Source organism: Leopardus geoffroyi, chromosome E2, assembly GCF_018350155.1.
Source record: "Leopardus geoffroyi isolate Oge1 chromosome E2, O.geoffroyi_Oge1_pat1.0, whole genome shotgun sequence".
Taxonomy (NCBI): domain Eukaryota; kingdom Metazoa; phylum Chordata; class Mammalia; order Carnivora; family Felidae; genus Leopardus; species Leopardus geoffroyi.
Window position 1 is genome coordinate 672,766 of NC_059335.1, and position 27,511 is coordinate 700,276.

General features: G+C 44.2%; 2 protein-coding genes across 9 annotated transcripts; both read left to right on the forward strand.

Moving 5' to 3' along the window:
- On the forward strand, nt 1–27,219 carry CE2H19orf18 (chromosome E2 C19orf18 homolog). Of its 8 annotated transcripts, XM_045440391.1 has the most exons (7): nt 1–816; nt 940–1,005; nt 1,950–1,991; nt 5,489–5,581; nt 6,446–6,548; nt 10,283–10,449; nt 12,318–12,604. In XM_045440391.1, exons 1-7 carry the CDS (start codon nt 738–740, stop codon nt 12,431–12,433), a joined length of 666 nt encoding a protein of 221 aa, XP_045296347.1. In that variant the 5' UTR covers nt 1–737; the 3' UTR covers nt 12,434–12,604. The 8 variants fall into 8 exon arrangements, 1 of the variants encoding a protein (XP_045296347.1); XR_006702127.1 differs by lacking the exons at nt 6,446–6,548; nt 10,283–10,449; nt 12,318–12,604 and adding exons at nt 3,354–3,502; nt 23,697–23,786; nt 27,168–27,219 and having other exon boundaries at nt 778–816; nt 940–1,991; XR_006702123.1 differs by lacking the exons at nt 6,446–6,548; nt 10,283–10,449; nt 12,318–12,604 and adding exons at nt 3,354–3,502; nt 23,697–23,786; nt 27,168–27,219 and having other exon boundaries at nt 1–1,991.
- ZNF256 (zinc finger protein 256) lies at nt 23,793–25,795 on the forward strand. Its single transcript, XM_045440330.1, is given in 5 exon segments — nt 23,793–24,015; nt 24,017–24,063; nt 24,066–24,458; nt 24,461–25,077; nt 25,079–25,795. Coding segments are annotated over 5 exon segments (1,431 nt in total). The 5' UTR covers nt 23,793–23,971; the 3' UTR covers nt 25,409–25,795.
- Nucleotides 27,220–27,511: the final 292 nt, after the last annotated feature.

Consider the following 27,511-nt stretch of genomic DNA (forward strand, 5'->3'; position numbering starts at 1 on the left):
CATGACCTGAGCTGAAGTCGGACACTTAACTGAGCCACCCAGGTGCCCCTCAATTAATTTCCTCTAAAAAAAACTTTTGGAGGCAGCCCCTGGAGTCTAGTTTTCTGAACGGTACCCATCAGGTGGAGGTGTACTGAATTGCTTTTTTGCAAATGCTCTCCAGAACTAACGCTCAGTACTAACGCTATTTTTGAGCTTTGCATGGATTTCGTTATTTGAATATTGCTATAACGCTGTGAGGTAGGTGCTATTTCTTCCTTCTGTTTTACAGATGAGGAAGCTGAAGTCCAAAGGGGTTAAGTAACCTGATCAAGCAAAAATGTGTAGGAAGGCAGAGATTAGGATTAGAAGTCAGGCATCTGACTACAGAGCCCTACTGCATTCTGTTTGCTTCTTATGTATGTCCCATTGAATTGTAACTGATCTTTTCTGCCTCCTCACTGGTCTGTATACTCCCTGAGGGGAGGGCCCTGGTATTATCCATATCTATACCCACAGATGTGCCTCCTTCTCTCACACCCCATCCTGTTATTCTCCCCATTGGCTGACTTGGTTCCGTGAAGGAAGGCTGTGTTGGCAACGTCAGCTGACCTCACACTGGTGGCTCCAAGTCAGAACCCAAACATTCTGTAGAGAGCAGAGTTTCTTAGTTTCTCAGAGAAATATAGGGCAGAAACTGCACTATGGCTAAATATTTCCTTTTCTCCATGTGATAAAAGACTAACAGTTTTGGAGTGATGGACAAGGTTCAGAGTTCTTTCGCCTTTCTAGTTTTGTTTTTAATGGAATGCCCACCTTTATGCTTGCCTTATGAAGGTGAGTTCAAACCAGTTGAACTAGCAACAGGCTTAATGGGTAGCTTCAACCATTGTTTTTACTTGTTTCAGGGGAAGTAAAAAGGGTTAATCATATTTCACTGCTACGAGTTTTCTTTTCAAGGCTACAATCAGTCACAAACATCCACAAATATCACTAAGCAGGAAAGTGTTTCCTCAAGACTCAGAGGTAAGTAATTGTATTACTCATTTGGTGAAATGAGAACCATAGACTGGGGTCCTCTCATCTGCTGTATGAATGTGTCTTTTCTTGTGTATTTGTTAGGAGCATGGTCCATACAAGAATATAATTAGATAAGCATTGCTTGGAAATTAATCCAATATTATTCTGTCTCTGGAAACTTGGAAATTAATCCGATATTATTCTGTCTCTGGAAGCTGTGATTTCTCTTTAGGGACTGCTTTGCTTCTCTTTTATTTCACTTGGCACACACAGAAACCTTGACCAAATCAGAGTGGTTTGAATGTGTCTGTATGACTTTAATTGTAATTGGGTACACGTTTGTCGGTAGACCATACGAGTCCAGATACAGATGTTTTGTGAGTGTAAAATATTCTTTATAATCATCTGTCTTCTATGCTTTGCATTTTGAGTCCTCAAGGGAACTTTGTTTATCTCAAAACAGAGAAACTGACCCTGCCAATCTGTGAAATCAGGCAGCAACTCTTTGTGAAGATATGTGGTACTTATAAACAATCTCTATTCTGTACAAGGGAAATGCCATCTGTACAGTATAAAAGCATCTAATTTCTGTAGGAGGAAAGGGTATTGCCGTGGCTCTCTGGCACTGGCTCTCTGACTTTCTGATGACCGCCCAGACCCCTTCAACTCTGTGCTAAGTCTATCAGGTCCTCAACCAGCTCACGTGACTGCAAAAACAGACCAGAAGCCAAATGCATTATGTTCTTAACACCCCATATTCGTGGATGCAAACAGAACACCATGCTTTTCCAAATTAAGCCACGTATTTCTATAAGGCATTGTAATAAATGTATTAACGACATTTACCATCTTAGCTTTTAGGTCCCCTTGTCTAATACAAGTTATTTCTTTATTTTCCTAAATCTATCTTGAACTTGTCTCTTCTCTCTGACCCTTTGAACGACTTTGAGCTCTGAAACCTCCTATGCCCACGCAATTACCAGGCAATAATGGTAAGTCAAGGGGTCTTGGAGGGTGGCTGGGATACAGGGACATTCCCAAGGCTGTTGTGGTCTACGGCTCCAGAGGATGCCCCACGGTGGTCAGCACTAATCTGCACAGCTCTTTGTGCAAATTAGAAAAAGGAGCGCCCTCTGGATGGTTGGGTTAGTCATGATGCCACTAGGAGCAGATTCTAAAATAGCACAGATGTTGAAGCATCAGGAAATACAGTTGATCTTAAAAATGTGATTAATATATCCAGCCATCCCAAACACATCGTTAATTTTTCTAAAACTCAGCTATGAATATCTCACTTGCCTGTTCACCCCACTACCCAGAGATTGAATTCTGGCCAAGGTATCAGGAGGCCTGCATCCTAATCTTTACTTTGAAACTAACTTGTGTTGGGGCGCCTGGGTGGCGCAGTCGGTTAAGCGTCCGACTTCAGCCAGGTCACGATCTCGCGGTCCGTGAGTTCGAGCCCCGCGTCAGGCTCTGGGCTGATGGCTCAGAGCCTGGAGCCTGTTTCCGATTCTGTGTTTCCCTCTCTCTCTGCCCCTCCCCCATTCATGCTCTGTCTCTCTCTGTCCCAAAAATAAATAAACGTTGGAAAAAAAAAAAAAATTAAAAAAAAAAAAAAAAAAAGAAACTAACTTGTGTTGTGAGCTTGCACTAGAGGTTTGCACAGCTAAGACCTCTGCTGTGCCTGAGCTTCGGGTCCCAGGTGCAGGTTCCGATATGGAGATAGAGGACAGAATTGTTTTAGATCACTGGAAGACTCCAATTTTCTCTGTAACCCTGAGCTCTTGGTTATATGGAAAGAAGCCTAACTCATAATAAGGAAATACTCATTCCAGTTTTCAGCTATCATGTTGAAAGTGAGCAAGATGTTTCATTAAAAAAAAAAAAAAAACGGCAAAGGATTTGGGAAATATCTCGTATTTTTTTTCTTTTTTTTTTAATTTTTTTTTTCAACATTTATTTATTTTTGGGACAGAGAGAGACAGAGCATGAACGGGGGAGGGGCAGAGAGAGAGGGAGACACAGAATCGGAAACAGGCTCCAGGCTCTGAGCCATCAGCCCAGAGCCCGACGCGGGGCTCGAACTCACTGACCGCGAGATCGTGACCTGGCTGAAGTCGGACGCTTAACCGACTGCGCCACCCAGGCGCCCCATCTCGTATTTTTTTTCTAATTGAAGTATAATTAACACATAATATCCTACTAGTTTCAAGTGAATATAATCTCATATGTAGGCTAGGAATGAGTGCAACGTCTATAGAGGGCAATTGGCAATTCTTATAAATATAAAAAGAATGTATTCACTTTTTGCCCTAGAGTGATGAAATATACCTGGGATTTATTTTAATCAGGTATGATAAGACATACAGACATGGAAATGATTGTCATGGAGGAAGAACATTATACTCACACACTCCTAGAAGCAAGAGGTGGGGGAGACAAGAGGGGAGAGCTTGGCCCAGAGTCTTTATTGGTGTTTTCATGGGAAGGAGTGGGTGAGGTAGGTACACAGAGTAGTGGATAGTTGGAATGATTTTGGTGGGCTCTAGGCTATAGGAGTGGTTCCTAGTTGTCCAGTACCTGGTCCTGGGATAATTTAGGTCAGGGGGAACATTGGCTTGGTGTGTGAGAGTTTGATAAAGAAGGTGGCTGAGGGTGTGGGCTCTGGATTGGTTGGTTTATATCAAAGGCACACTTGCAGGGGAGTTGTTTGCAATCTGTAGCAAATAGCCCTGGGAGGGTTGGTCTGTCCAGGATCAAGCCAGTAAATGCCAGAGCATCAATATACAGAAAATATGGGCATCTGTCTGGTTCATTTGGTGGAGTGTGTGACTCTTAGTCTAGGGCTTGTGAGTTCAAGCCCCATGCTGGGTGTAGAAATTACTTAAAAGTAAAATATCTTTAAAGAAAATTAAAAAAATATGGAGAATACACAGAGGGTTACTGGAGGGGTTGTGGGAGGGGGATGGGCTAAATGGGTAAGGGGCATTAAGGAATCTACTCCTGAAATCATTGTTGCAGTATATGCTAACTAACTTGGATGTAAATTAAAAAAAAAAAAAAAAAAAAGAAATAAAATAATTTGGAAGGACAAAAAAAAAAATAAAAAAAATATATAGCCAATATACCTAGAAGTTTCATTTCTTGGACATTTTATTTAAAAATGTGTTTCTCGGGGCGCCTGGGTGGCGCAGTCGGTTAAGCGTCTGACTTCAGCCAGGTCACGATCTCGCGGTCCGTGAGTTCGAGCCCCGCGTCAGGCTCTGGGCTGATGGCTCATGATGGCTCAGAGCCTGGAGCCTGTTTCCGATTCTGTGTCTCCCTCTCTCTCTCTCTGCCCCTCCCCCGTTCATGCTCTGTCTCTCTCTGTCCCAAAAATAAATAAACGTTGAAAAAAAAAAAATAAAAAAAATAAAAAAATAAAAATGTGTTTCTCATTTACCTAGCACACTTACTCTCCTTCTGCTTGGTGACTTTCTTCATCTATTTTTTCTGCTCTGCAAAACCCCATCATATTTACCTCAGCCTCACCCTCAGGGGATGACCTTGTTACCTCCATCACTGGCAAAATACAAGCGGTCAAAACAGAGTATCGCCACCTCACCCCCATCCCTGCCCCATCTACCTGCAATTGCACCCTCTTTCTCTGCCTTCCTTCCGGTCCAGCCCAAGGACTAGCCCTGCGGGTGTGCCAACTTCCGGCTCCGCCAACCCTCCGCACTACCGGAAGTTCTCTCCCCATTTCCTGTGGTATTGCAATTTAACATGTCACTTCCCTTCTCCTGTGAACGTGCTGCTGGTTCTCCCATCTGAGAAAGCAAAACCCATCTGTGGATCCCTCAGCCCTTCTGGGAGCTGCCCTCATTTCTCCCCCTACAACACCAGAGTTCCTCAAAAGAGTTCCTAAAACTCACAGTCTCCAATTCCTTTCCTCCTGTTCTCTCTTGAACTGTTTGGGTCACTCTGGCATTCCCCCCCCTCCCCACATGGCTAGCACCGCTGTGGTCTAGGTCTCCATTGACCTTCCTGTGGCCAAACCCAGCGGCCAGTTTTTAGTACTCACTATACTGAAACCATCTGTAGCCCATTTTTTTTCTTCCTGCCCCAGAATTTCATTGTGAAAGCCTGAAAGCATACAGAAGGGTAGAGAAAACCATAGAATGAACACCCATATTTCCCACGTTTGAGGTCTGCAATCAAGCATTTTACACCGCTAGACTTTTCACAGTCCAGGTTCTTTTTGTCAGGCTCAGGTGACCTTTCATGGATGGGTGAAACTCAGGGCGTTTTTCAGTTCAGTTGCTGAACTCTTTCTGTGCTAGGGAAGGGACAGACAGTGAGGGGAGGCCAAGTGCAGGACGAAGAGTCATCACCTCAATTTATCAGGTTTTACAAGTGGCTGAATAATGTACTTACTTTGCCAATTGCTCTTTTGTCCAGTTTGTACAAACAATAACTCTCTGGTTATTATTTTTTTTAATCCCAGGTAATGGGAAGGGTGATACACATAACCCTATAAAGACTAACGGGAGTCTAACAACCTATGCAGCACCCCTGAACGCTGATACCTGGAATGCAGGTTTGTGGAATTGCATTCACTTTTTTTTTTTTTAATTTTTTTTCAACGTTTATTTATTTTTGGGACAGAGAGAGACAGAGCATGAATGGGGGAGGGGCAGAGAGAGAGGGAGACACAGAATCGGAAACAGGCTCCAGGCTCTGAGCCATCAGCCCAGAGCCCGACGCGGGGCTCGAACTCACGGACCGCGAGATCGCGACCTGGCTGAAGTCGGACGCTTAACCGACTGCGCCACCCAGGCGCCCCTGCATTCACTTTTTTACGTTTATTTATTTATTGTGTGTGTGTGTGGCGGGGCGCGGGGGGGGGGGTAGACAGAGAGAGAGGGAGACAGAATCCAGAAGCAGACTCCATGACATGGAGCCTGATGCAGAGCTCCAACTCATGAACAGTGAGACCATGACCTGGGCCGACGTTGGTTGCTTAACTGCCTGAGCCACCCAGGTGCCCCTGGAATCGCATTCGGAATCTCTCCAAGGTATCATCGCAGCACAGTGCTGCACACCCCAGACCATGAGTGCAGCGCCCAAGTCGTGACACTAAAGCCACTCTCCTTTCAGCTACAGGGACAGCAGGTGCTGCTGTACTGAGTCAGGGGTCCTGTATCTCTACAGAGTAAAAGAGGGTTTGGACAAAGGACAAGAGCCAGAGAAAGAAAAAGGAGTTAGGGATTACTTTATGTGGCAGTTCAAATTATATATGTTCCCTGTGCAATGTAGCCTCCATATTTTTAAAAATTAAGGATGCTGTTTGTTATGGTACTTCTGATTTTGTCTCCCATTCCCCTTTGGAATTACAATATGCTTAACAAATATATTAACCGATAGACACAAGTAAAATGAAATCTTTTCTTTCCATTTTTAGCACTGATTCCACGTAGACCTGCACTTGTTCAAGTAATTGTGATTGCGTGTATAGCCTTCAGCATTGCTCTGATATGTGGAATCAGTATTTCCTATGTGATATAGTAGGTATATACTAAGTAACATTTACCATCCTTAAGTAAGACATAATAGATTAACTAGGTTATTATTTAGTAATGATAATGATAATAATGATGATGATAATTCTTATAATCATTAAAGTATTATGGTCATCCTGAATTTCCACAGCAGGGTTTTTCAGAATATGGACTGTACTCATGCTGGGTCATAATATAAATGGAAAAAAGTGAAATTGGACAGAATACAATTTAGTAGGATAGAAAATATTAGAAAGCATTACAAGTCTTAAATGCTCATTTTTTAACTTTTCAGACAAACAGATACACAGTTATGAGGTAAAACATATTTCTTACTGTGGATCATGGTCAAAATGTTTGAAAACCACTGTCTGAGATGATGGCATCCTTCCAAAACATGGTGTTCTAAAGTGAACTTGATACCTTGGAAGGAACCTTAGTGCAAAGCAGAAAAGAGTGATCACTGTCTTTTTCGTTAGATATTTATTATCTAGGAAAACAGTAGCATTTGGGGAAGATACTTCATCTTGTTTGCACAAATAAAGTTTGTGGTCAAACTCTTTTAAGTGATGTGATCATTTTGAGGTTAGTATTAGACAAAAATGATCTGCACTATGACATGATGCTACTCTGACCAGAACTATATATACTGATTCCTTCTCCAGGATTCAGTGCTGGGATTCCATTATATCCCATCAGAAACAGTGTAGGCGCCTGGATGGTTGGGTTGGTTGAACCTCCGAATTCAGCTCAGGTCTTGATCTCACAGTTCTCATGAGTTCAAGCCCTGCATCCGGCTCTCTGCTGTCAGCACAGAGCCCACTTTGGATCCTCTGTCCCCCCACACTCCTGCTCCTCCCTGAATCATGCTTTCTCTTTCAAAAATGAATAAACACTAAAAAAAGATTGCAAAGATAATGATTCTTAAAAAAAAAAAAACCAGCTTGAGGAAGTAGTAAATTACTTGCTCTATTGGAATTGAGTATGAACACAAAGAACCTGTTGCCATGTGTTGGGTATTTTAAGGTGGCCACTTTAGGACCACTTCACAGTATGTCCAGTGAAGGCAAATAAGACTAAAGGTAAAGTTGAAGACATTTACTAATGAGAGTGTGTAAGCAGCATGTTTAGTTCTGGGACATCTAGTGCGGTGATGTTTCACTCAATTTATGTCATTGCAATTTCAGCTTCTTTTCAGTAGTGTACACAAAGATGTTAGCATACATAGAGTTTTCTATGAGAATTCCCTCAAATGTATCCTCCAGGACATGCAGTGTCCAATTAAGTTGCTGAGCTAATGTCAACTCTTACAGCTTTTACATTCATGCTACTCATAGGCCACAACAAGTTATTTTAGAGCATGAGGCAAAAGGAAAAATACATGTTCCAAAGTTACATGTTTTTTTTTTAATTTTTTTAAAAAAATATTTTCTTTTTTTTTTTTTAACGTTTATTTATTTTTGAGACAGAGAGAGACAGAGCATGAACAGGGGAGGGTCAGAGAGAGAGGGAGACACAGAATCTGAAACAGGCTCCAGGCTCTGAGCTGTCAGCACAGAGCCTGATGCGGGGCTCGAGCTCATGGAGTGTGAGATCATGACCTGAGCCGAAGTCGGCCGCTCAACTGACTGAGCCACCCAGGTGCCCCTTTTTCTAATTTTTTAACATTTATTTTGAGAGAGAGAGAGAAAGTGTGAGCAGGGGAGGTGCGGAGAGGAGAAAGAAGAGAGCAAGAATCCCAAGCAGGCTCCACACTGCCAGCCCCAATGCAGGGCTCGAACTCACAAACTGTGAGATCATGACCTGAGCCTAAGTCAGATGCTTAACTGACTGAGCCACCCAGTCGCCCCAGCAAAGTACATGTTTTCATGTAATTTTTAGTGGTGAATTTTTTCCAGAAGAGGTTTTGAAAATACTGTTGGTAAGTCTCATTCATTTAAACTAGGAAGGTAAAATTATAATAAACTCTGTTTCTTGCATAGATAAAATATTTAAACTTAACATAAGGTGAGTTTTGATACACTACTTTTCAGATTGGTAATACATTATCAACTTTAGTGTTTTGGAAAAGAATATCCACTTAAAAACACAAAGACATGTATATAGGGACTCACATCTTTCTTTTGACTCTGGTTCCCACATGGTTCATCACAGCACTGTTGGATCTTATGTTTATTTAAAATTTTGATATTTGGTTTATCATGGATTTTTTCCCCATTCATTTCAACTTGTTAAAAGATTGAGCTCAAATATTTATCAGCACTACTGAGTTTTTTGGCACCCCCTTAAATTTTATAACTGGAATCAAGACATTGGGATGAGACCAGGATTTGGATGATTACTGTTAATCATGTTTAGGATCAGACCAGTTCTTCCTGATTATGTATGTCAAACAGAATTAGGAAGATATGTATATTAGCAAAAAGGAAATCCCTCTATTACTCCTTTTCATATCAAACAGAAGTAGCTGCTTGAAAATCCAATTCCAGGGCTGGATCTAGAACGCAGTGAGCAAGGCACTCACCTCGGGTGCAAAATTTAAGAGGTTGCCAAGAAATTCAGTCATCAAGATGAATAATATTTTGATTCAATATTTTATAAAACCTAAATTTATTTCAAAAAATATCCATGATGAACAAAATGTCAACATTTTGTTTTGTTTTTATTTTTTGAAGTTTATTTTTATTTATTTATTTATTTATTTATTTATTTTTTCGACGTTTATTTATTTTTGGGACAGAGAGAGACAGAGCATGAACGGGGGAGGGGCAGAGAGAGAGGGAGACACAGAATCGGAAACAGGCTCCAGGCTCTGAGCCATCAGCCCAGAGCCCGACGCGGGGCTCGAACTCACGGACCGCGAGATCGTGACCTGGCTGAAGTCGGACGCTTAACCGACTGCGCCACCCAGGCGCCCCTCTTTTTATTTATTTTGAGAGAGAGAGAGAGAGAGAGAGAGAGAATCCCAAGCAGGATCTTAGCTGTTAGTGCAGAGCCTGACACGGGGTTCAAACGCACGAACTGTGAGATCATGACCTGGACTGAAATCAAGAATTGGACGCTTAACCTACTGAGCCACCCAGGTGCCCCCAAATTACCAACATTTTAAATATAGCCTCAGTAGCAGTGCTAGGCCAAGCCATGTTAGAGAGTGAACAAAAGGAAAAATCCCTAATACCTGTATGGACTTTATTTAAGAATGTTGATATTTTGTTCATTGTGGATTTCTTGGCATTCATTTTTCTTTCGTAAAATATTCCATTATGATATGATTTATCTTGAATATACTATTTATCTTGATTATGGGGTTTTGTACCCCACATGAGTTCCTTCCTCACCTCACCCAGTCCTGGCTGGGAACCACATTTGGCATTGTCAGTTACTCCTTTTCTGCCTATCAGCGCCCATTGGAGAGCAATCTGTTTCTGCCTCCCTCCCCCGCCTACTATCGTGTACCAGTGACTCCTATTCAGTCAAAAGTCACAGGATTAGATGTGATAATTTACTGGGGCACTTGGGTGGCTCAGTCAGTTAAGCATTTGACTTCGGTTGGGGTCTTGATCTCACGGTAGCTTGTGAGTTTGAGCCCCGCATCAGGCTGTGTGCTGACAGCTCAGAGCCTGGAGCCTGCTTCGGATTCTGTGTCTCCCTCTCTCACTGCCCCTCCCCTGCTTGCACTCTGTCTCTCTCTCAAAAAGAAATAAACATTAAAAAAAAAATTCCTATACATTATTCTCTAGTCGGCTGGTCCAGGCTGAGGAAAGACAGCAACTTGCCTGGCTTTATAACAATGTCAGGATACCATTACTGGGAGACAAGGACGAGGGTTCTGAGGATGAGAGCCAGGATGAGTCCACCTACCTACTTCCAGAGAACGAGAAGGAGCTGGAAAAGTTCATTCACTCAGGTGAACACCCGACCCACCAGTTTATCTTGCCAGATGCAAAGTCACATGAAAGCTGAGCAGGCAGTGATGGTTTGGTTTTCAAAGGCAAAGTTGGGTGGGATTTAATGGAGTTTGAGGTAATAAAGGTGAATATTCATAGCCATACCTACATAAATGAACTGTTCTCATCAAATTATACAGAGGGGCAAATAGCCACGGACTGCAATTCCCAGGACCCAACACAGAGTTCAGGAGACAAAACTTGCCCCAGACCAAACACTTATCAGTGCGTGTTATTGCTGAGCCTAGAACACAGCCAGACAGATGTCCTTCTTGCACCGTCTGCCTCCACCTGATGTGGGAATAGGATCAAGGTGCACAGAACAGACCCTTGTGTGCGAGATGCTCACCATGCCTGCAAATCTTTTTTTTTGTTTTTAATTTTTTTTTTCAACGTTTATTTATTTTTGGGACAGAGAGAGACAGAGCATGAACGGGGGAGGGGCAGAGAGAGAGGGAGACACAGAATCGGAAACAGGCTCCAGGCTCTGAGCCATCAGCCCAGAGCCCGACGCGGGGCTCGAACTCACGGACCGCGAGATCGTGACCTGGCTGAAGTCGGACGCTTAACCGACTGCGCCACCCAGGCGCCCCAATGCCTGCAAATCTTTGTGAGGAGAGGGCAGCACATATGTTCATATGAACCTGCTTTTGTAGGAGTTCAGGGATTCTTGGATACTTGCTTTAAAAAATTCTAGAGCAAAAATATGTAGAGTGCAGTGTCTGATTCAACCACGTCTGTCATCCCTTGTATGCATCTCCTCTGTAACGGTCCCAGATGCGACAGTCAGAGACAGGCTGCAAGGCCAGGAGTATGGTGGTCAGTGATGCTCACTGATGCCAATGCTTACCCTTAGGAAATGGTTTTTCAATGTCTTTTCCTTACATTGAAGTATACATTTTTTTAAAGTTTTTATTTAAATTCCAGTTGGTTAACATACAGTGTAATAGTAATTTCAGGTACACAATATACATCAGCACTTTTATATATCACCCAGTGCTCACCACCAGTGCCCTCCTTAATCCCCATCACCTACATAACCCATCCCCCACCTGCCTCCCCTCTGGTCGCCAGCAGTTTGTTCTCTATAGGTAGGAGTCTGTTTCTTGGATTGCCTCCCCCTCCTTCCCCCCACCTTTGCTCATTTGTTTTTCTTTTTTTTTTTTAATTTTTTTTTAATGTTTATTTATTTTTGAGACAGAGAGAGACAGAGAATGAACGGGGGAGGGTCAGAGAGAGAGGGAGACACCGAATCCGAAGCAGGCTCCAGGCTCTGAGCTGTCAGCACAGAGCCTGACGCGGGGCTCGAACCCACGGACCGTGAGATCATGACCCGGGCCGAAGTCGGACGCTTAACCGCCTGAGCCACCCAGGCGCCCCTGCTCATTTGTTTTTCTTAAATTACACATATGAGTGAAATCATATGGTAGTTGTCTTTGTCTGACTGACTTATTTCACTTAGCAGGATACAGTCTAGTTCCATCCATGTCATTGCAAATGGAAAGATTTCATTAATTTTTATGGCTGAGTAATATTTCTTTGTGTCTATATACCACATATTCATTCATCAGCCAACATTCTTTTTTTTCTTTTTTAAACTGGGCATTTATAAAGCCTGTATATAGGAAGTGGGAAAATAATTTTATTTTTTTTGGGGGGGGGGAATAATTTTAAAATTCAAATTTCACCATCTTTTTCAGACAGATAGCTTTCATTATATCTTGAAAATTCTATTGTTTGTACCTTAATTTTTCCATGTTTTCCCTTACCTCTTTTGTCTCTATTCCTCATTTAATAGCATCTCAATAACATCATGTCTACGTTTTAGTTATTAGATCCAAAAGAAGAAAACATATGGAAAACAGACTGAATAAAGAACAGTCGTTATCAAGGGAAACAAGTCTAGATAATTCTATGCACAGTGTGAGCCCGGAGAATCTGTGAGAGCAAATGAAACAGACGCAGGATGCACTAGCCAGCGTGGAGCCCACGGCTGCAGGGACAACCCACGATGGGGGACCTGAGTATGACCTACTCCTGGAGAGTTCTGTTCGGAGCACTCTAGAGAAGCCAACTGGAAGTATTTAAGAGAAAATAAATCCATACGCACAACAATTCTTGCATAGTTCATTAATAATTATAACTTAATTGGAAAAGAGAAAAATCCAATTTCATATGTACAAAAGAGAGATTCTCAGAATTTTCTTTATCTTTTTTCTTAAACAATTTTTTAAAATGTTTTTCAGGATTTTCTTTTCTTGCTCCTGAACAGAAGCACAAATCATTTCTTTGGGCACATTCCCAGGCCATGCTAAGGGATCTCTCTCATGATACAAAAGTTTTCCAGGGATATTATCTATCAGTCCCAGCACCTTGTCTCCGTTTTACTCAAAAGGAGACTGAAAATATCAAAATAGACACCACACTGGATTAAAGTGCAATCATCCCTGTTTTTAAGGAGCTGGGCCCTGGCGAGGAAAAAGGGTCTGCAGGCAAGTTGCTGTAAAGCACGGCCAGATGTGTTGGCTGCTGCAAAAGCTGGGAGCTGTGGAGAGGTACGGAAATACAAGAGTCAGGGCTCAATTCACATGGCTCAGTGCTTTGGAAAATGGTCTGATGGTTCCTCAAAAAGTTATACACAGAGTCACTATATGATCCAACGGCTCCACTCCTAGGGTTATATCCAAGAGAATTGAAAACACACACAGAAAAACCTAAACACAAATGTTCACAGCAATGGTATGCATAAGAGCAAGAATGCGGAAACAACCCAAATGTCTCATCAACTGATACAAAGATAAATAAAATGAGAATCTATCCATACAATGGAATATTCCTCAGCCAGAAGAAAGATAGAGATTTTGATACATCGGGTGTCTGGGTGGCTCACTTGATTAAGTATATGACTCTTGATCTCAGCTCAGGTCATAATCTCATGGTTTGTGGATTCGAGCCCTGCATGGAGTTCTGCGCTGACAGTATGGAGCCTCCTTGGGATTTCCTCTCCCTCTTTCTCTTCCCTTACCCCACTGGTGTGCCCTCTCTCTCTCTCTCTTAAATAAAGAAAAATTTAAAAAGAGGGGCACCTGGGTGGCTAAGTGAGTTGAGCATCTGACTTTGGCTCAGGTCATGATCTCACAGTTCAGGAGTCTGAGGTCTGTGTTGGGCTCTGTGCTGAAAGCTCAGAGCCTGAAGCCTGCTTCGGATGCTGTCTCTCCCTCTCTCTCTGCTCCTCCCCCGCTCATGCTCTGTCTCTCTCCTGTCTCTCAAAAACAAATAAATGTTAAAAATTTTTTAAATAAGAAAAAGAAATATTGATATATCTGCAACATAGAAAAACCTTGAAAACATGCTAAATGAAATAAATTAGACACAAAGGTCACACATTGTATGATTTTGTTTATACAAAATGCCCAGAATAATCACAGAGGCAGATCTACAGAGGCAGAAAGTGGATAAGTGTACAGGAACTGGCTGAGGGGAGAAAAGGAAATGATTGCTGATGGCTGTGGGGTTTCCATTTGGGGCAATGAAAATGTGAAAATGTTTAAAAATTAGCAGGGGAGTGGCAGAGAGCCAGGGAGACAAAGGATCCAAGGCGGGTTCTGTGTTGAGGGCAGAGATCCTGATTCAGGGCTCAAACCCATGAACACAGGCACACACAAGCAGTGAGATCCGGACCTTAGCTGAAGTCAGCTGCTTAACCTACTGAGCCACCTTGACGCCCTTAGGGAATGTGCAATCTTTTAATGGTAAAACAAGATGATCAGCTCTAGAAACATTCCAATTCAAAAATCTCCAAATTATCCATGGACCACCAACGACATCACTACTGAAGCTACTCAGAGATCTTTACTCTTTTCACCATCCAAAGTATTTCTCCAGAGACATTTCTGCCACCATCTTTGAATCACTACATAATCATAATTAATAACCTTCCTTAAAATTTGTTTTAATTGGGGCACTGGGTGGCCCAGTTGGTTAAGTATCTGACTCTCTGTTTTGGCCCAGGTCATGATCTCACAGTTCATAGGTTTTTGGAGCCCTGTATCAGGCTCCGTGCTGATGGTTCAGACATAGTCTGGAATTCTCTCCCTCCCTCTCTGTCTGCCCCTCCCCTGCTCTCTCTCTCTCTCTCAATAGTAAATAAACTTAGAAAAATAAAATCTGTTTTAACTGTGGTATAATGACATATAACATTATATTAGTTTCAGGTGTACAACATAAAGATTGCATGTTTGTATACATTGTGAAATGATTACAATAACTCTAGTTAATTAATGTCCATCATCTCACAGTTACAAAAATTAATAGCTTTCTATAATTTGCATTTTACAACTGTTTTTCTGAGATAATATCAATTCCTCATGCAGTATAGAACTATAATCACAGGGAAAATGATAATACTTCCCAGAAATGAGATGAGATCATGGACTTAAGATCCTCTTATATTTCGGGATTCCGAGCACCCTTTGCACGCATGCTCCACCTGTGAACACTGCAGACATTGTCCTATATCAAAATAAGTATTTCTTTCATTGTTCTCTTTTTGAGATCAATGTCAGATCTTAAAGGAAGTGAATATAAGGACATTGAATAGGAAATGTGAATGGATAAAAGTGTTGCCCACCAAACTGGACACCATACATTCTACAGATCCATTTTTGTACTCCTGCTTCAGGCTGGCACAACATCCTCCTCCATCTTTCTTGTCATGCCCCTATCTGGAGCATTCCTCTTGTCTCTAATTGAACATACAGTTCAGTTTCTTTTCTTTTCTTTTTTCTTTCAAAAAACAAATCTTTATTTGAGAAAGAGAGAGAGAGAGAGAGAGAGAGAGAGAGAGAGAGAGAATGGGAATGAGAATGGAGGAGGAACAGAGACAGAGGGAGACACAGAATCCAAAGCAGGCCCCAGGCTCTGAGCTGCCATCACAGAGCCTGACGTGCAGCTCCAACCCACGAACCGTGAGATCATGACCTGAGCCGAAGTCAGGTGCTTAACTAACTGAGCCACCCAGGCGTCCCACATATATTTCAGTTTCTAAAACTGGCTCTGATTCTTCAGAGCTCATACATTTGAATTACAGTACGGTAATTTTTATTCGTTTCCTCCACCATTGGACACATTTTGTGACTAACTCTGAAAGAATATGTGCATCTGGATCTGTAGCTTTTGGGAACATCTGGAAGAATATGTTTAGCTTCTGAGAGCATGCTGAGTTTCAGGGACTCTAAAATGACAGGTCTCTAAATAAATGATCAGTTGCTGCCAGACTCTCCAGAAATCTGAGTACCGCCTCTTTAAGAAGGAGCTAAGACCCTCCTCCGCCCCGAGACCTGGAGTCGCCGTTTCCCAGCGCCCCTCGCGGCGGGGCTGGGCCTTTTCGATTGGAGGTGAGGTGCGAGCGCCCTTACGCGCAGTCTGAGGCTCTGTGAGAACTACATTGTCCAGAAAGTTCTGCGACGGAAGCGGGGGTGGGGGGGGTGGGGGCAGAGATAGCGTTGCCCAGCCAATTAAGACCCAGAGAATTGCCGTTCGGTAGGAGGCACAAAACGTCGGGGAGAGACTTCCGGCGTCTCTCTAGTAATTACTTTGGCTACGCTGGAGTGTTGTCACCCGGGTCGAGGGTTAGGAGCGTTGGGGTTGGGACCAAGAAAACTGACCGAGAAGGCGCGAAGGGAGGAGCCGACCTCGGCGCGCAGCCAGGGGTCTGTGGCTCGACGACGCCGCCGGGCTGCCCGGCGCCGGGGCCGAGCGTCCCCTCCGCCCACAGAGGATCCCCTTCGCCCGGGTGAACGCGCGGCCCCCGGCCCTCCCCGCCCTCTCCCCACGCAGACCCTCGAGGCCCGAGCGCGGGGCACCTGCTCGCGTCCCTGCGGCCCAGGTCCCGGTGCCAGGGCAGGGGAGGAGCTCGAGGGCGGGGGCCCCGTGTCTGAGCGCCGACGTGACCGGGTGCGGGACGCGTGGTGAGCGGCGATATTGAGATCTGTGCCCCAGGTTGAGCAGCCAGCACGAAGTCACCTGTCTCCTTTTCAGGACCGGGCAGGGGTACAGGGAGACCTGAGTGCATCGAACCCCACCATGGACTCATTCATCCAAGGCCAGTCTTCTTCCACATTTCCCATGGCTTCAGAAGCGGCTCTGGAACTCCAGGGACTGGAGGGTGTCTCAGTCCCTCACCCTGAACCACATGTCCTGTGGATTGTGGTGTCTTGGGACTCCAGTGCTCTTCACTCGGTCTTTGGGTCTAGGGACCCCAGAATAGGGTCCTAAGTCCATGCCAGGGGTTCTATGGAGGTGTGCCTGTTCCAGCAGTCGGCGTAAACACGTGTGGAAGTTCATTCCTAGATTTGATACCAGGATGTGCAAATTCTTAGAGGTAATACTGAGCTCAGAATAGTCAGGAAACCACAAGACTTTCTTTCGGGTGGGAACAAAGAGCAGGGGGATAGGAGTCAGGACTGCAGTGGTTGCCTGAAAACTTGGGTGTCTCCTCTGGAGGTAGTCTCCTCTTGCATCCGAAGAGGGAGGCGATCTTAACCAGGGTCTTCACAGGCTGCAACTGGATGCAGTATTAGGAGGCAAAAGCTGGGCTTGAGAAGGAGGAAGGACGATCAGGGTGGAGGCTACTGCCGAAGTCCAGGTGAATGTCAGTGGCCCAGTCATAGCTGAGATATGGTTGGATTCTGGATCTGTGTTTTTAAAGGGGCAACTAGATTTTCTGATGTGAATGCTGAAGGTGTGAAACAGAGTTCAGAGATGGGTTTTGGTCTTGAAGTAGGGAAGGGGGTGCCTGGGTGGCTCTGCTGGTGAAGCATCCTTCTCTTGATTTCAGCTCAGGTCATGATCTCATGGCTCATGAGATTGATCCAGGAGTCAGGCTCTTTGCTGACAGTGCGGAGCCTGCTTGGGATTCTCTCTCTCTTTCTCCCTCTCTCTCTCTCTCTCTCTGCCCCTCCCCTCTGCACATGTGCTCTCTCTTTCTCACTCTTTCTCACAATAAATAAGTAAATAAACTTAAAAAAGTAGGGATGGAAGTTCCATCATCTGCCATGAGGAACTTGGTTACAGGAGCAGTATTCACTGGGGATGTCAGGAACTGTGTTTTAACCCTGTTAAGTGTCTGAAATGTTTTGGAGACCACTAAGGGGAGGCCTTTTTTTTTTTTTTTTTTCAACGTTTATTTATTTTTGGGACAGAGAGAGACAGAGCATGAACGGGGGAGGGGCAGAGAGAGAGGGAGACACAGAATCAGAAATAGGCTCCAGGCTCTGAGCCATCAGCCCAGAGCCCGACGCGGGGCTCGAACTCACGGACCGCGAGATCGTGACCTGGCTGAAGTCGGACGCTTAACCGACTGCGCCACCCAGGCGCCCCAAGGGGAGGCCTTTAAGTGGGCAGCTGAATACGTAGGTCTGAAATATGGGGAGTGATTCAGGATGAAAGCATCCAAAATGTGGTGGCTGCTCTGTGGAACCCAGTGAATGAATGTTGGTCACATTTAGGAGGGGTGATCTTCAAGCTATGATGTAAAGCTCTAAAGGGAGCTGAAGGGATGGGTGGGGGCAGAGGCCTGTGTCTCTGGCCTGGATACCTACCTTGCTGGTGTTACCAAGCTTTGCAAACACAGATGAGGGAGGCAAGTGGTTATCAGTGGGGGTAGAGGGATGGGAAAGTGGGGAGGGGCTGGCCCCAGCGACAGTGTTGTCTGGCAGGCGGCCAAGGCTTCCAAGAGAAGTGTGGACATGAGCTGGATGGAGAGGCTGAGAATGAGGCAAGGTCTCAGGTCAGAGCGGGTGCCTATTCACCACTCTCTACACACCAGGATTTTGTAGGAACTTTTATGGGGCTTATGGTATTTCATTCATCTTGAACAAGAGGGTCAGGAGCGCATGTGGTCATCGGTAAGAGTCACTAGAACTGGAGTGGGCCACCAATGGGCTGAGCTTTGAATGAGGAGTAGGCAGTGACTCTTGAGAGGACAACAGGGGCAGCCCAGAAGTGGAAGAGGGCCACGGGTATCTGAGAGCCATCCGTGTTTCTGTGTGGTTGAGTCTGAGGCAAGGGATGGAACCAGGAAGGGAGATCTTTGTAGACTTTGGTGCTGTGACCACTAAGGAAGCCATAGGATGTCTGAGATGATACTGGATCCTGTTTGGATAGGTCAAGCATAGTCTGGATGCCATCTGCCAAGTTTAGCATAGGCCTAAAATTAAGACCTATTATGGATACCCTCAAAATACGGTGAAAATGGGATGGCTAAGATGGCCTGAGTGCAGGTTCCCATCCCCACTCTGCTCCTGTGGGTCAGCTCTCCAAACCAAACACCCCTTTTGTATCAAGAAGACTAGAGCAGTTCCAGTGTATCTCTCTGCAGCAGGTCTGTTTCCTACCAATCCGTGGACTTATGTGACAAGCCAGTCACCTCTTCCCATGGGAAGTAAGGTACACCACTTCTTGATACTACAAAGCTTACATCTCAGAGCCCCTGGTCGCTCATTCTCTTCTTCATTCTTTTCTGGGTACCACCTCCGTGTGGCCCTGTGTGGTGTAGCATTGTCTCACTCCTATGCTGTGAGTACGTGTGCTTAATAAATTGCTGTTGCTCTCATCTGGCCAGTGTCAGATTTCACGTTTGGCCATCTCCATAACTGTAGGGTGGGAAATCCACCCTCACCAGTGGGATGAAGAGATGCTGGATAAAACACAAATAATGTGTGGAGAGTTCAGGGACATGCCTGGCCACATGGAGTGGGCCAGTGAGGTGTTGGTGGCCGTGGGCATGTGGCTGTGGGTTCCAGAGATGTAGGGGATGTGCCCTATAAAGAATGACGTGTCCTTGGAGAGAGAGTATACCTGATGGTCCCGGGACCTGGTGTTGAGACCTTGGCCATAACAAGATAATATGAGCAGCTGGATCCCTGTATGCCAGGCCTACAACTTAGATACACATTTGTCCACCTGCCTCTTGTTGCTAATGTCTGGGCTCCATGATTAATGGGCCCATGAAGACACCGTGGTACCAGTGGTGCCAGGGCATAGTTTCTCCTCTGAGTTGGGGAGCTTGGAAGGAGGGTCGGCATGCTGTAGATGTGTAGGGGAAGGGATTGTGTCCCCTTAGAAGTCGACTGTCTGTGGTTCATTTGTCACCATCGCAGCAGGGCACTGTGGTCTTCAAGGACTTGACTGTGTACTTTTCCTGGGAGGAATGGGGTCTCCTCGATGAGGCTCAGATGGGCCTGTACCACAATGTGATGCTGGAGAACTTGGCACTTATGACCTCCCTGGGTAAGGCTCTTAAACCTACCCCTGTGCCCTAAGATACTTTTTGCCCTTCCTCTTTCCCAAGGGACAGCTGTATTCTCACACCAGGATCATGGGCATTGCTTCCTTCCTCAGTTTCCTGGGTAGGTGCTGTGGTTGGTGGGGCAAAGTTATGTGCACTGCCCTCTTCTGTCCTTTAGCAGCCCTAGCACCTGCTTCCCTGCAGACTCCCAGGGAAGGATGCAGGGTCAGGAGGGTCAGGATGCAGTCATCCTAATGAATCCTACGTTGCTTACTTTCTCACAGGCCAGGTGATTTTGTGCAGATCCAAGGCACATGTGTGCCTAGGTGTCCTTCCTTCCTCTAGCCGACATTTCTTCATGCTTGTCTGTGCCAGGTGTTGTTATTACTGACAGTCACTACTCATGGATCAGAATCTATTCTTTCAAGAGCCTCCTCTGAAGCTCTCTCTGTTACTTTTCTTTCCTGCGGTATATCATGTGCTGAGTTGTTCTGGGCCCGACTTTGGTGCCCTTCTGTCTTTCCCTGAATCCTTGTATCACCCAGGTCCTGTGTAATTGCTTATTTTGGGGGTGAGGTGGAGAGCTCCTGTGGTTCACAGGATGGAAATGAATTGTCTTCATGCTGCTGTAAAAAACCAACATGGCTGGGTCGTTAAACATACATTTATTCCTCACACTTCTGGAGGCTGGGAAGTCCAGATCAAGGCACCAGCATGGTCTAGTTCTGCTGAGGACCTTGTTCCTGGTTAATAGCTGCTGCCTTCTCTTTGTGTCCTAACATAGTAAAAAGCATTAGGGAGCTCTCTGGGGTCTCATTTATAAGGGCACTAATTTCATTCATGAGGGCTCTACCTTCATCCCCTCACGGAGTCCCCACCTCCTAATAGCATCACATTGAGGGTTAGAATTTCAGCATGCATTCTGGGGGGACACAGACTTTCAGTCCATAGCATTCCACCCGTCGCTCCTAAAATTCATGTCTTTCTCACATGCAAAATGCATTCATCCCATTCCAACAGCCCCCAAATCTTAACTAGTTCTAGCATCACCTTTGAATTGTAAAGTCTTATCTAAATACCATCTGTATCAGGTGTGGGTGAAACTTGAGGTATGATTTGTCCTGCAACAAATTTCTTTCCAGCTGTGAATCTATATAACCAAACAAGTTACATGCTTATGAACTATGGTGGTGGAACAGAGGTAGAGTAGATATTCCTGTTCCAAAAGGAAGAAATGAGAAAGAAGAGAAGTGATAGCAAATACGTTCAAAACACACAGGCAAATTTCATTAAACCTTAAGCCTGAAGAATACTGTATGGTTCCATGGTGTGCCATCCGGGTCCACGGAGCAGCAGTCCCACCTCCAAGGCTCTCGCAGGCAGCAGTCCTGCCTCTGGTGCTCTCCTGGATTGGGATTTCATGACTGTAGCTCTTCTCAAACTGGAACTGTAAGCTGGTGACTCTATCACTTTGGGTCCTGGCCCTACTATTCTGAATATTGGCCCCCTCTCTCTGGCGAGCACACTGCAGCTCTCTGCCAGAGCCCCTTCCTGAGGCCCCGGTAGGCACATCTGGCCCGCCTGAACCAGGGAAGTGGACGCTCTCCCCCCCACCCCCAATGAAATCACTGTACCCCACTGGCCCATACTCTGGTCTGTTGGTGGGAATGGCAGCCCTGAGGGTCTGATGACCCTGAGGTGCTGGGCAGGAGGGTGTCATTCTTCCCTTGTCTTCAAGAATAGCACCTGGCTTCTATGGAGGTGGCTGATAACGTCTGGTTCATATGCATTCTGATACCCTTATCAGTCACTTGCCCACGTCCTTAGTGTTTTCTTAAGAAAACTGCTTTTTCATTTTTTTCAACGTGGATAGGCTGCGAATTTTCCACATCTTTAAGTTCTGGTTCCTTAAAAAAAAATTTTTTTTAATGTTTATTTACTTTTTTTTTTTTTTTTTTAATTTTTTTTTTCTTTTTTCAACGTTTATTTTTGGGACAGAGAGAGACAGAGCATGAACGGGGGAGGGGCAGAGAGAGAGGGAGACACAGAATCGGAAACAGGCTCCAGGCTCTGAGCCATCAGCCCAGAGCCCGACGCGGGGCTCGAACTCACGGACGGCGAGATCGTGACCTGGCTGAAGTCGGACGCTTAACCGACTGCGCCACCCAGGCGCCCCTGTTTATTTACTTTTGAGAGAGAGAGAGTATGAGTCGGTAAGGGGCAGAGAGAGGGAGACACAGAATCGGAAGCAGGCTCCAGGCTCTGAGCTGCCATCACAGAGCCCAACGTGTGGCTGGAACTCATGAACCGTGAGAACGTGACCTGAACCGAAGTCACACGCTTTACCAACTGAGCCACCCAGGCTCCCCAAGTTCTGGTTCCTTTTTGCTTAACCGTCCCATCTTCAAATCAGTTCTAATTACATTTTACTATAAGCATTCAAGAAGAACCAAGCAACTCCTTCAATACTTTGCTTAGAAATTTTCCCAGCTAAATATCCAGTTTAATTGCTTTTACATTTTACTTCTACAAAATACTAGAACGTGAACAAAATTCATCCTTTTATATCCATTGTCCAATAACATGTTCCTTATTTCCTCCACCATTCTGGTGGAGTCCATCCATATTTCTACCAACATTCTGTTCATGATTACTTAAGTATCATCTAAGATGATGGAAACTTTCTGTACAACTCTCCTCTTCCTAAAGTCTCATGAGAATTGCTGTTAGCACTCCCTTCGTGACAGTATTGGCCTTTGCTGGTACACACCACAAAGCTCTTCCAGCCTACCCACCACCTCCCAGTGTCAAAGCTGCTTCCACTTTCTTAGGTATTTGTTGCAGCAGGCCCCCACTTCTCGTACCAATTTCTGTTTTGGCCCACTTCAGCTGCTATAACAAACCAACATAGGCTGGGTGTTTAGAACAGAAATATGTATTTCACGTCTGATGTCTGGGCAGCCCTCAGTGGAGGTACTGGCAGATTCCGTGGTAAGGGCCTCTTCCTGGTTCATAAATGGCCATCTTGTACCCATGTCCTCACATGGCAGAAAGAGCATGAGAGGGCTCTCTAGAGTCACTTCTACAAAGGCACTAATCCCGTTCGTGAGGACTTCACTCTCATGATCTAATCACCTGCCACAGGCCACACACACCTCCTAATACCATCACCTTGAGGGTTAAGATTTCACCGTGAGAATTTTGCAGACACACAAACATTGAGTCCATAGCATGAATCCAGCCCCAGCAAGATGAGCTCAATGGGAACCTGGCCCTGGGGGAGGCACAGTGTCAGGGCTGTGTTCAAATCATATCAGAAACTTCTTGTTTGATATTGTGGTGTAATGACAGTGGTGACTAAACCTTATTAGTGCCTTTCCCATTCTTGACACTGCCAACTGTCATGTCTGCTGTTTATTGCTTCTACTCTTACTTCCAGAGCAGAGTTATTCCCCCACATTGGTGGACTCCATCTCACCTGTTAGTGCTCTGCCTGGAGCGCTCTAACACTGCATCTACATGTTGGGTCATGATGTGTGCACATAGACAGTCATCACATACCAGCTGCTCTGTTGCAGTCACATTTTCCTGCCTGAACACATTCTTCTACCTAACACACCCACGGCAGCAGAAGACAAGACATGCTGAATGTTGTTTGTAGAGGGACGAGTAGTAGACCATGCTGCTCCTTCCTGTATTGCACCCCATGGTTGTGTCTTTGACCTTGTGTGGCCTCCCCCATCCCATGATCTTTAGAGGCCCAGTTCTGATAAGCTACCCATCCACAATCTGTACCCAGATCTCTGGTCCTCAGAATAGTCCCACTGATTCATTCCTGGGTTGGTCAGGTAACTTTTCTACATGTTTCCCCTTCTCTCCAGAGTCAACATGCAGTTCATCAATGTTTCTTTCCTTCAGGTTGTCGGTGTGGAGTGGAGGATAAGGCCATATGTTTTGAGCAGTGCATTTCTGCGAGAGTATTGTCACAGGACGGGACTTCCAAAGCAGGTATGTCTCCCCAGAAGATTTGTGGACCCATCTTGAGAGACATTTTGCACTTGATCGAGCACCAGGACACTCATCATAAGCAGAAATTGTACGTATGTGGGGCATTTGGAAAATAATTTCATGTCACTGCAAACCTTCATCAGCACCATTAGCAGCACATCGGAGAGAAACACTTCAGAAGCAATATGGGCGGAGCCTTGCTTTTAGAGAACTGCAAATTCGATGTCAGTGAAGCCCTTTACCTGCAAAGAAATTAGGAAGGACTTCTTGGCCAGCTCAACTTTCTCTGGCAACAGGTCACTCACACTGGGGAGAAGTCAAACAGTGTAACTGAGTGTGTGGTGGCCTTCCACAATGTAAACTGTCATTGTAACCAGGGAGACTGCATGAGAACTTTTAGCCCCAAACACACGTTTATTAAGCACCAACAAGTCCTCACGAGGGAAAGATGTTATAGCTGCAGTGAATGTGGGAAATCTTTTAGCAAAAGCTGTAGCCTCCATGACCATTTGAAAGTTCACACTAGAGAAAAGCCTTATAAGTGTGGGGAGTGTGGGAAATCCTTTAGGCAAAGCTCTGGCCTCATTCAACACCAGAGAGTTCACACTAGGCTAAGACCTCATGAATGTGATGAATGCAGAAAATTATTTAGTAAGAAGTACAATTTCATTATGATCAGAAAGTTCACACTGGTAAAAAGCCATATGATTGTGGTGAAGGTGGGAAATTCTTTAGCTACAAATCTGACCTCATTACTCACCAGAGAATTCATACTGGAACAAGGCCTTATGAGAGCAGTGAAGGTGGGAAAGCCTTTAGCCACAGCTCCAGTCTCATTAAATACCAGAGAATTCACACTGGAGAAAGGCCTTAAGAGGGTGGGGAATGTGGGAAATCCTTTAGCCAGAGTTCTCACCTTATTAAACACCAGAGAGTTCATGCTGGAGAAAGATCTTATGAGTGCAGTGAATGTGGGAAATTCTTTATCTCTAGTTACCGATTCTTTCAACATCAGAGAATTCACACTTGTTTAAGACCTCACAAATGTGATGAGTGTGGAAAATTATTTACCAACTTGTCCAACTTCATTAAGCACCAGAGAGTTCACACTGGACACAGGCCATTTGAGTGTAGTGAATGTGGGAAATTCTTTAGCTGCAAATCCTACCTCATTACACACTGGAGAATTCACACTGGAGTGAGGCCTTTTGTTTCTGGGGAATGTGGGAAATCACTTAGCCATGGCTCTATGCTCCTTCTACACTGGAGAGTTCACATGAGGGAAAGGCCTTAATGAGTGCAGTGAATGTGGGAAATCCTTTAGCCACAGCTCTAGCCTCATTAGACACCAGAGAAGTCACACTGGAGAAAGGTCTTGTGAATGTAATGAGTGTCAGAAATCCTTTAGCAACAGCTCTAGCCTCATTAAGCACCAAAGAGTTCATACTGGGGAAAGGCCTTATGAATGCAGTACATGTGGGAAATCCTTTAGCCAGAGTTCTAACCTCACTAATCATCAGAGAGTTCACACTAGAGAAAGACCTTATGGATGTAGTGAACATGGAAAATCATTTACCTTCAACTGCCATCTCCTAAAACACCAGAATATCCACAAGGAATAAAGCCCTTTACATAATACAGGTAAGTCTGTTATAGCCTGCATTTTGTCCCCTCAAAATTCGTATGTTCAAGTCCTAATCCCTAATGTGACTATTTCAGATGTGACTTTTTTACTAAGATAATTAAGGATAAATGAGGTCATAAAAATGGGGTCCTAATCCAATGTGACTGGCGTCCTTTGAAGAAGAGGAGATACCGGAAGGTGTGGCCCTTGTGTACTTTTGTGTGCTCTGTCTTTCTCTCTCTCCATTAACAAAAGACAGACCATCTAATAAAGATGGTTGTCTGTAAGTCAGGAAGAGTGGCCTCATCACAAATCAATCCTGATGGCACCTTGGTCTTGGAGTTCTAACCTCTAAAGCGTGAGAAAATAAATTTCTGCTGTTTAAGCCAAGTAGCCTGGTATTTTGTTAGGGCAGACTGAGAGGGGACAAAGATACAAATTTCTTTGTACCACAGCATATTCTGTTTTCACTGGACTTGATAGGCAGCCATGAATAATGCCAAGAACATATAAAAACATAGTAAAATAATGAGGAAGTCACAAATTTTAAGAATTACTTTGCTCTTTTAACAGGTTTATTGAAGTACAGTCAGTTCTTGTTATTCATGATAGTTATGTTCTAGAAAGTTACTGGGAGCACTGAATTAGTGAATACAGAGCCATTGTTCCTGGGGAAATAAGGTTCCTAAGGGCCTCTGGTCACATTTCCATCAGTCAGTCAATATATAACATTGTTTTACATGTGTTTCTGTTTAACATATTTTTTAAAATTTTATTTTAGACAGAGAGTGCGAGTGGGGGAGGAGCAGAGAGAGAGGGAAAGAGAATCCCAAGCAGTCTCTGCACTGCCAGTGCAGAACCCAGCGTAGGGCTCAAACTCACAAAACTGTGAGATCTTGACTTGAGCCAAAACCAAGAGTCAGACGCTCAACTGACTGAGCCACCCAGGCCCCCCCTACATGTGTTTCTGTTTAAATGCAACTCATTTACTGTATATTGTTGACTGAATAACATTGCATTCATGGCCAACAGCACTGTAACTCATGCCTAACCCAATATTTACCTACCATGTATTTTCTTTAAGGCACATTCCTTGTGCTTAGGAATATTAGACAGCACTTAGGTACTAGGCTTGGAGGCCATTTGGAACCACAAAATCATAAAAACTGCAATTATGTCAATAAGGAGATCATGAGAAGAACACTTGTTTTCAGTGTGAATGAGAAGGCATCCTGTGGCCTTGTAGATCTCATGCACATCAGGTGACTCAAATTTTTTGTAGCTCTGCATGTGTCTGGGTAAATATAAAAGTGTGAGTATTGATTTTATAGCTTCAAATTTTAGCAAGTAGGCAAATTTATAAATAACAAAATCCATGAAAAATGAGTATTGACTATATAGTTGTCTTGTCATAAATTGTTGTATATTTAAAGCATACGATTTGTGTTTTGGTATTCTTGAACTTTTGAGACTAAAAGTTCCTTCTTGCCCTTCATAATCCATCCTTAATTTATAAAGTTACTGAATAAAGGACACATTTTACCTTTTATAATGGATATTTTCAAATATATACATAAAGGAAAGGACTGTGTTATGAAGTTCCATAAACTTTTCCCCAGTTTTCCATCATTTATCATTGCATCATCATTCTTGTTTCTGCTATTATGATGCACATTGCTATGCTGTTTTACTTCTAATCTTGACATCTTATCTGTCTTTATAATTTTTTTTAAATGTTTTTATTTATTTTGAGACAGAGTACATGCAAACATGGGATGGACAGAGAGAGAGGCAGTGAGAAAATCCTAAGCAGGCTCTGCGCAGGCTTAGTGCAGAGCCTGATGTGGGGCTTGAACTCACAAATCGAGAGATCATGACCTGAGCTGAAATCAAGAGTCAGAGGCTTAACCAACTGAGCCACCCAGGCACCCTGACATCTCTCTTAATGCATAATCTGCAGAACACGTTTTCAAGTTTAAAGGCCTCAACAACTTCTTCAAAAAATATTTAAAGGACAATAAAATGCTTTCAATGCCCAATTTTTTCTATTATCTAAAATATGTGCTCCTTTTTTTTAATGTTTATTTATTTTGAGAGCGAG